This window comes from Leopardus geoffroyi, chromosome E3, assembly GCF_018350155.1.
Source record: "Leopardus geoffroyi isolate Oge1 chromosome E3, O.geoffroyi_Oge1_pat1.0, whole genome shotgun sequence".
Classification (NCBI taxonomy): domain Eukaryota; kingdom Metazoa; phylum Chordata; class Mammalia; order Carnivora; family Felidae; genus Leopardus; species Leopardus geoffroyi.
The window spans coordinates 7,513,794-7,522,676 of NC_059340.1; the positions used below are offsets into that span (position 1 = coordinate 7,513,794).

Here is an 8,883-nt window from a genome sequence, read left to right on the forward strand (position 1 = left end):
CAGTGGACAGAGGAGGAAGTGCCAGCATGGAGACAGTCTCATTCGAGTAGACCCGGTAGACCAGTGGACTACTCCCAGGTCGGTGCATTCTCAGCCCCTCTCCAGACTGTTTTCACCTGAGGATGTTATGTCAACAGCCATGGTGTCTCTGTTGTTTGTGTGGTGACAAGGTAGCCAGCGTGGGTTAAACACCTCATGTGGCAGAGGAGAGGCCCAGCACTCAGCCTTGCTGTCAAGAGAGGTTCCTCCCTTTTCCACATTGCACAGGGACTCTGGCCCTGCAGCTGTTCATTCTTGGGATTCACTGGATCTTTCTACCCAATGTCCTTTAACAGCAGAACAGCAAGGAGAGATGGAGACTGTGTTATCACTTTATTTACTTTGAGGACTTTTCTGGGAATATTTCCAGCTGCTGCTATTCACCCAGCCAGGCATGGCCTCCCCACCTTTGCAAGGCTCAGAACCCATCCTGTCTTGGGTCTGTGTTCCCACTCTCCCAGCCCCTTCTCTCCTTCCGTCGCCTGGTGGCTCTCCCAGCGTGGACCACCATCCCTTTTCCCTGGGTTTTTCATGTTCTGTCCCCTTCTCCCAGTGTTTTTCTCTGTCCCCCTTGATTACCCCCCTGTCCCTGTCCTTGTTACCCATTTTCTCTGCTTAGAACCAGGAAGGGAGGAAGCTGGTCTGTTGCATGGTAGGAGGAGCCTTTTCTTATTTTTCTCCAGCCACCCCCAACCCCCTTTCCTAACCAAAAGCACTGAGGTTTGGAGGTGACATTGAAAGGGCCTGTGCTGTTTCAGTCACACTCCTATAGTTTCTCAAAGGTCTCCTTACTGCCTGGTGCCTGGGCCCCAGGACCTCCCTGCAGTCCCCCTCCCCACATCCAGGGCACTCTGTCCAACATGGACTCCAGCCAGCTCACTGGCCACGGCAGGGTGACCAATCAGAGAAGTTACACTGGGTCAGCCTTCAACCCCAGGACAGAACACTCGAGTTCCCTGGGCACAGGCCAAGACTAGGACCGCAGCTGCCTCTCTTGGCGCGGAGCAGCCACAGTGCTGCCTCCGTGGGGCCTCCTGTGTCCAGGCGAGCAGCAAAGAATGGAAAAATCCCTGGCCTAACAGAAAATGTCTAAATGACTGGGCTGTGTTCCTCCTACCTCACCCCCCCAGGACGCACTTACACGGCCCTGCCTGGGGGGTTACAAATCTGAACCCCATTGCAGGCACACCGTGGAGCTCACCCAGGCTCCCACCGGGCTTCTGACCAAGTCCTCATGTCCCTCTGGCCAGTGCTGTGATCACACTCTGCAGACAACAGTCCTCTGGCTTGGCCCCAGCCTTCAGCAGGTCACACGCCCCTGTGGGTGAGGAAGCAGGAGCCAGTCCCCAGGATGGCTGTGAAAACTCCATTCCTTCCAGACTGGAGCTTGGGAACCATGGTGAGGGAAGGCTGAAGGCAGGAGATGGCGGTGTCCCTGCATCCCTCCTCCACAGAGGGGGAAGAACTCCAGATGGGGGAGAAAGGGGCTGATAGGAACAGCCCAGCCTTAGGACCCCATTCTCCTTGTAGGCTTCTCTCGCTGGTAACAAGATTCTTCCACAGGGATTTAGAATGTGGAGATCCCATCCTGCCGCTACCCTGCACCCAGCAGAGGGATGCACAGGTAGACCCCTCAGGTTGGGAGAGGTGTTCTCACCCAGCGGGGTTGAGGTTCTGCCACTTCCTGTCCCTGGGGAGCAAGTGGAGTTACCAGGGCAACAGGCTAACAAGATCTTGTCTGGGGAGGGCCAAGGGCAATGTTGTTGCTAAGGCAACTGATTAGGCCAGTTGTTTGGCTCCAGGCTTTTCCTGGTAGCCGGCAGGCTAAATCACCTGGCCCTGATTACCACCCCACACCATCACTATTGCCCAGAACCCAGGTACTCAAATCCCTGCTGCTTTCTGCTCTATCTGTACCCAGCACTTAGGGGTTCAGTGACACAAGGTGGTCTGGAGCTGGTCTCTGTGACAGCAGCTGTGAGTTCACAAGGACTGGGGTGCTTCACGGTGGCCTGGTTGATGCGGAGTGGAAGGAGTAGGGATGAAGAGGCCCTCTGTGGATAGCTTGAAATCAAGCCTGGAGAGTAAGGCTCCAGGCCAGGAGCACAGCAAGTCCGTAGGCCCTATGGGTGCCCTGTTCCTCAAAGCAGCACTGGGAGGGGGAGGGACCTGCAGATCTCTTTTGTGTCCTTGTTACTTTGCACCTGGTACATGTGTCAAGGCCACACTGGAGACAATGTCTTTGAGCACAATTCTGTTTGGGGGGCCACTTATGGAGCCATCACATACCTGCCTCTCCCTGGCCAATACCCACCAAAAGTAGTGGCTGCCACTGGCCCCAGTGCTCACATGCTCTCTGCACCTCTCCTGCACTTGGTGGTGTGTGTGTGGGGGGGGGGGGTTATGGCTGAGCCAGAGGCTCAGGGGGGACCTGAGCACCACCTGCCTCTAGCCAGATGCCCATCCTCATGATGACGGTTGGCTCCCTGCATTTCACCCTCAACATGATGGTGAAAAGATATTTGAGGATCCTAGCTTCCACACAGTGCACCATTGGCTTCTCCACCATTCCAGAAGAATCTGGGGAGTGGAGAAGCATGGGTGGGAAGACCTGCCCTCCCAGCTCAGGCTGGCATGGCCTATGGTCTAGTCTGAGAAAATGAACAGGCTTTCCTTGCTTCAGTGTTCTTGCTATATCTTCTTCCCTACCTAATAGCCCTCCTCCCCATATGCCATCTTCCCCCCACCCAATATGTCATCTTTTTTTTTTTTTTTTTTTTTAATTTTTTTTTTCAACGTTTATTTATTTTTGGGACAGAGAGAGACAGAGCATGAACGGGGGAGGGGCAGAGAGAGAGGGAGACACAGAATCGGAAACAGGCTCCAGGCTCTGAGCCATCAGCCCAGAGCCCCACGTGGGGCTCGAACTCACGGACCGCGAGATCGTGACCTGGCTGAAGTCGGACGCTTAACCGACTGCGCCACCCAGGCACCCCAATGTCATCTTTAATAAGGTTAAGACTCAGTTGCCCACATCCCCTCCTCGACCCTTGACTCCCCCCACCCTACCCCCACCCTTAGCTATCTTACTTGCCATGAGAATGATAGCACAAAGTCCTCAAAGGCTCCCACCCACGTGTCATCTCCTGGTGGTGTGTCTTCTAGAGTGTGTGGTGACCAGCGCCATCACCCCAGCAGGAGTCATGATCCTTGAAAGGGTCAGAAGTGGGGTGTAAAATGTCTGAACCCCAACTCCATCTCAAATCTCTTAGGATGGGGTTCCCCCACCAGAGAGTCTGCACCTCTGATCAAAGCCTTCAGCTGGCCCATGGTAGCATTTTGGGACAGTGGTGGTAAGAATGGGCTAAGGGCAGCGGGAGGGCAGTGCCCCAGAGAGATGGTGTCTTCTTCCCCGGGTTCTCCTTCAGTGTCCCCTTGACTGGAATTCTGGTGGAATGGTCTGTGCACAGAGACCAATCCAAAAGTCTTCTCTGAAGACCCCTCCTATCACCCTAAACCCAGAGAGAAACTGAACTCCAGCTCTTCTGAAATCAGCACAGCCCAATGATTGGTGGCCCTGGCTCCTAGGCTGGCTTGGGAAGGAAGGGTACAGAACCACTCCTGGGTGGGAACGGAGGACACAGGTTTTGGACGCCTAGAGCCCCAGTAGCCAGTGGCAGGAGCAAAAGGCAGTGCTGCAGTAAGGGCGGTCCCCTAATCTCCAGGACTGCAGACTCCTGTGCCTTTGCCTCCGACACAGTTCCACTCACATTTGCCTCACTTCGGTCGTCGCTTCCTTGGCAGTCAGCTCGGATCCGTAGAGACGCCCACACACTCCCCGCCCCTGCAACCCCAGCCCAAGGGTGGTTGGGGTGGGGTGGAGGCCACCTCTCCCAGACTTCATTCCCACGGCCTGGTGTCCAGCGCTCCGGTCGCAGGAGGGTTAACCTCGTGGGGGTGGGGACTCTGGAGCGGTCGGCAAAGGGAGGGAGGGGACAGGAGGCGACCCAAGGCGCGGGGAGCCGGCCGGCTGGCCTAGGTCAGGCCTCAGAGGCCGCTGGAGCCCCGTGTGTCGCAGGCCACCGGGCAACCACTGGGGTACACGCTGCGCGCTGCGAGGGGTCCACCGCAGATCCCAGGCCCCAAACTTCAAGTCGGAAAGGGTGAGACGCTGGGCATAAAGACAGGTGGCAACCTGTCTGGACGCTGCCCTCCTCCCTGAGGACCGCCACCTCCACCCTACTGAATCTCAGCCCTTACTCCGGCCACTATATTGCCTTTGGCCCGTGATGAAGCGGGGAGGCGGTGGTCCCACGGCGGCCCCAGAGGCCGAGCTGGGCGACGTGCCCCTGGTACTGCCGCGGCCCAGGGCCTGTCCCGCTGACGTGCGGCTCTGCGGCCACCTTCGGAAGCAGAAGTCCCAGCGCCGCCGCTTCTTCGTGCTGCGCGCGGATCCGCCGAGCCTAGAGTGCTACGAGAGCGAGAAGAAGTTCCGCGCCGGCCGAGCGCCGCCCAAGCTCATCGTGAGCCTGGCGGGCGCGTGCACCATCAGCACGCGCGTGGACGCGCGCCAGCGCCACCTGATCCTCCTGTACACGCGTGACCGCAGCCTGGGCGTGGTGGCGGCCTGCGAGGCGGAGCAGCAGGCGTGGTACAGCGCCCTGCTTGAGGTGCGCGCCACCGCGGGTGAGGCCCGACCCCTTGGCAGGTGGAGACGCGGCGGGGGGCTGGGAACCGGGGGTTGGGTGATCGCGGGTTTTGTTTATCCTAGGTTGTCCCAGCAAGTCTCGGATATGAAGTTCAAACATGAAGCGTTAACACCTCTTTAATTCTTGGGGCACAGTGACTCCAACCTCCGGACCCAGGAGCCCTTTGTGATCAGCCCACTATCTCTCCAGGTCCCAGCTTTCACGAGGACCCCAGGGCCTGGATCCTTGCTCCATTTCAGGACGTCTGGCCCGTGACGCTGCGGCCCAAGGGACTGGGGAGGACACGAGGCCTGGGCAGCGGCCGCTATCGCCTGTGCCTGGGTTCGGGGGTGCTGAGCCTGCTGCGGAAGCCCAAGGGCAGAGGCTCTCGGGACACCCAGGCTTCGCCGCCGCCGGCCCTGCGCCTATCGCTGCTCAGCGTGCGCCGCTGCGGCCACGCAGACTCCCTCTTCTTCCTGGAACTCGGCCGCTCGGCGCCCACGGGCCCGGGGGAGCTGTGGCTACAGGCGCCGGATGCCGTGGTGGCCCAAAGCATTCACGAGACCGTACTGGCCGCCATGAAGCGACTCGGGGATGATGATGCCGGTGGCAGGACTGAGCCACTGCCAAGGGATCCCCCGACGAGCTCTTACAGACCCTCTGTCTCCCAACCTTATGCGACCCTGGCCTCGGCAGCCCAATCAAGCAGCCTGAGCCATCGCGGGAGCATGGGTGAGAGGAAGGAGAAAGCAACCCCTGAGACCCTGGCAGGGCTGGCAACTGCAGCTTTGCACCCTGGGGAATTGGAGCAGAGCGGGGGCTACGTAGCCATGGGAGCTGGGAGCAACTACGAGCCCATGGGGGGTGGCCAAGCAGGTGGTTACATGGTGATGGCACCCCCGGGCCTTGTGGCCTTTGCCCATGCCCCTCCCCACCAGCAGCTCCAGGGGTGCGGGGGCACTGAATACGTGCCCATGAGCCACTTTCTGCCAGGGTCCTTTTCCTTGAGCTCCCTGCCCCGTTCCTATACACCCAGGCCCAGGAGGCCGGGACCTTCTTTCCAAGGCCCCCCTCCCGCCGTCGGGGAATGTTGGGGACCGACAGGGGCTCATCCCTGCTTGCAACCACCTTCGGAGCTAGCAGGAGAGTATGTGTGCATCAGGTACATGGCCCCACACCACTTAGGAATGAGCACTGCCATACAAGACCCGGCCAAAAACCGCCTCAACTATGTAGACCTGGACCTGGTCCCTCCATTGGAGGCTCAAGGCGACACCCCGGGGTCCAGCATTCACCACCCACACAGCTATGCCCACATCGACTTCCAGAACCTCAGGGAGGTTCCGGTGAGGAGACACAGGCAGCCCCCTCCAGTCTAGCTGACGGACAGATGGGGAGGAGGAGAGAGAAAACAAATGCCTTCCTGCCAGCTCCCCTCAACTCCTCCCCTCACCCTTCCAAACCTGGAGGGACTCTTAGGCACCCCTGCCCCGCCAGGACCTGTGACTTGCAGAGCTCTGAGCTGCCCTTAGGCCTGTTGCCCACTCTGCTCCTTCCAGATGTGGTGCCTGGGGAATCTTCAGGAAAAGGTTCCCCAAGAAGCTGGATTCTTTTAACGAAGAAAATTCTAGAGCCATCCTCCCCTCTTCTTGCCCACAAACCCCCAGCAAAGCCCTGATCCTTTCTCTCCTGGCAGAGTTCCTGAAGCATCACTCCAGATTCCCAGGCTGGCCTTGGCGCCCCCTACCCGATCTTGGCTGACTTCTCTCACATGGACCTGTTCCTCCCTACCTGCCTTGTGTCTCCTCCCAGCCAAATAACTAATCCCCAGCCCCAGGGCTGAACTCCTAGGACCCCAAAGCAAGAGGGCTGAAAGCACCAGGTACCTTCCCTCTACTGCTTCCCAAAAGTGCTGTGCCACCCCCTTACTCCCTGATTTCCCTCTCTCAGCACCAGCCATGTGTTCACACAATCCTCCCTTCTATGGAGCCTGGCAGAGCTGATAGACTTCTTGCTTCCAAATACTGTCTGGGGGACTGTACTGTGGATCCCACACACACCCTGCCCTATTAAAGGTGCCCTCCTTGGTCAGCCTGGAAAGGTCTCAGGTCTGTGGATTCCCCTGAGCTACTGTAGGGGTGACCAATGAGTAACAAGAATTTGAGGGGAGGGCAGCCTAAGCTGTGTAGAGGAAGAGACCCCATCCCTGTCTCCATGCCCCACTCTGCTACTCACTACAAAGAGCCTGTTTGCAAACCAACACTTTTATTGTCAACAGAAGCTGTCTAGGGCAGTAGGGGACCCATTCTGCACCCAGAAGGGGTATGTTCAATGTGTGTCTGGGGTTTGAGGGGCAGATGGGTCAGTGCAGTGAGAACAGCTGGGGCCACCACTGGGGTCTGGGTGATCAGATACAGGGTCTGGGGGGCCAGCAGGGGGCGTGGGAGCCTCCAAAGCCACAGGTCTAGGAGGCCCCTGGCTCATCTGCAGGAGGCCAGTCAGGGCGATGAGCTCAGGCCCACTGAGCCAGGCAGTAGGGCAGCCAGGGGATGGGGTGCGGAGGACCCAGGGAGACATGATAGGAGGTGGGAGCAGCAGCTTCAGAGAGCCCATCACCTGAGGAGACAGGAGGGGGGAGTGTCTCCTCCCAAGCCCTGCATGAAAAATAGGCGAGGCCAGGGCAGGAAGTGCACTCACCTGTTGAGAGGCCTCAGACAGATATAGGGGAATACGCTGCCCACATGGCAGCAGAGGGTCTGAAACAAAGACATCTTCACAGCACATCACTGGGAACCCTGGAGAGGAGAAGCTGGGAGGGCAGCAGGCTGGGGTTCCCACATCGGCAAGGGCTGCACTGGTTCCCTGAGGAGCTCGTGCAGGGCCACTCCAGAGTCCCTGGGCCCAAGCAAAGTACCTGCATCCCTGGGCTCATGCTCTCCATTCTGATGTCCTGTTGCAGGGGCCAGGGACCTGAGGTCCCGGCCTGAGGCTGCCTCATACAGCGGCCACAATGAGGGATGACACAAGGTCCGGCCTGAGAAGGAGGTGCCAGGTGCACAGCTGGGCCCCTGTGAAGGGGGCATGACAGAACACTGGAGCTTGGGCTCCCTCCGAAGGCACCCCTGCGCCACCCCCAGGACAGAGCCGCAGGTACTCCCAACTCACCCACACCAGCCGGGGTCCCGCTTTAGCCTTGTAGTTGGGATCCCATGGTGCTAACACGGTCATCCTTGAGGGGGCCACCTCCCAGGCCATCTGAGGGGAAAGGGCTACTGGGGCAGGGCGGGGGGAGGGGACAGAGATTAAAACAGGCTCGGGAGTCGGTGGAAGGGTCCTGTGGGGTAAAGGCCGCAAGGCCTGAACCTACCTGGGGTTCCCGGGGAATGCTCCGCAGCCAGGCCTGGGGGAGGCCGGGACAGCAGCAGCTCTCTCCGGGTCCAGGAGGGCCTTCGGGACCGGGGCTGCGGGCTGGGAGCGGGAGGTACTGAAGTGCACCGGTCACAGCCTCCCCCGGTACTTCCTGGGCAGGGCCGAGGGTGCCTGGCGCATGGAGTCTGGGCACAGCCATTCTTCAGGGTCGGCAACGGAGATCTCCGCACACTGTGGGCCCCCTGTCGGACTTCCCTCCCGCCCAGCCCCTCACCTGTCCTGCGGGGGAGTTCCTGGCTCCTCCAGGGCTTCCTCTCCAAAGGTCGAGGTCTCCCCGGGGTCACTGCCAGCCGGGGAGCCATGTTCCTCGAGCGCCTGCTCTTTGCCCGCGTCCCACCGCCGAGGCGGCCCAGGCAACATGACGCCTCTGGCGGGGGAGGGCAGCGCAGGCCAGCCGCTCCGTGCCCCGCGTCCGCACCGTCCGTGCCTCCCACCTCGCCCCTCGCAGCCCCACGCGGGCCCCTCACGGCTCTCACCTCCCGCAGCACCCCGCCCAGCTCGCGGGGCCTCGCGGCCACGCCGACGCCCAGCGCGTTTCCGGACCACGTGGCGCGCGCTCCCGCCGGGATCCCGCGGACGCCCCCTGGCGGCGGGGGTGGCTGGGCCCGCGCTTGGCAGCCGTTGGCTACGGAGGGGTGGCGCCCGGTGCGGGGAACTGCAGAACCCCAACATCAACGCGAAGGCGACCCTTTCCCCGCGAAGCACTGCTTTCGTTCACAGACGGACG

At 60.2% G+C, this 8,883-nt stretch overlaps 2 protein-coding genes across 8 annotated transcripts; one reads left to right on the forward strand and one right to left on the reverse strand.

Annotated features, from left to right (window-relative positions):
* Positions 1 to 3,187: 3,187 nt before the first annotated feature.
* On the forward strand, positions 3,188 to 6,459 carry LOC123589726 (insulin receptor substrate 2-like). 2 transcript variants are annotated; one of them, XM_045462255.1, is made up of 3 exons: positions 3,188 to 4,725; positions 4,938 to 6,073; positions 6,424 to 6,459. In XM_045462255.1, exons 1-3 carry the CDS (start codon positions 4,329 to 4,331, stop codon positions 6,430 to 6,432), a joined length of 1,542 nt encoding a protein of 513 aa, XP_045318211.1. In that variant the 5' UTR covers positions 3,188 to 4,328; the 3' UTR covers positions 6,433 to 6,459. The 2 variants fall into 2 exon arrangements, with proteins under 2 accessions (XP_045318211.1, XP_045318210.1); XM_045462254.1 differs by having other exon boundaries at positions 4,938 to 6,453.
* Positions 6,460 to 6,975: 516 nt separating this feature from the next.
* On the reverse strand, positions 6,976 to 8,878 carry SAP25 (Sin3A associated protein 25). 6 transcript variants are annotated; one of them, XM_045462270.1, is made up of 6 exons: positions 8,371 to 8,878; positions 8,095 to 8,195; positions 7,893 to 7,996; positions 7,642 to 7,795; positions 7,425 to 7,522; positions 6,976 to 7,343 (listed from the first exon to the last, which is right to left on the reverse strand). In XM_045462270.1, exons 1-6 carry the CDS (start codon positions 8,826 to 8,828, stop codon positions 7,056 to 7,058), a joined length of 1,203 nt encoding a protein of 400 aa, XP_045318226.1. In that variant the 5' UTR covers positions 8,829 to 8,878; the 3' UTR covers positions 6,976 to 7,055. The 6 variants fall into 6 exon arrangements, with proteins under 6 accessions (XP_045318226.1, XP_045318223.1, XP_045318225.1 ...); XM_045462267.1 differs by having other exon boundaries at positions 7,642 to 7,819; XM_045462269.1 differs by having other exon boundaries at positions 7,893 to 7,999.
* Positions 8,879 to 8,883: the final 5 nt, after the last annotated feature.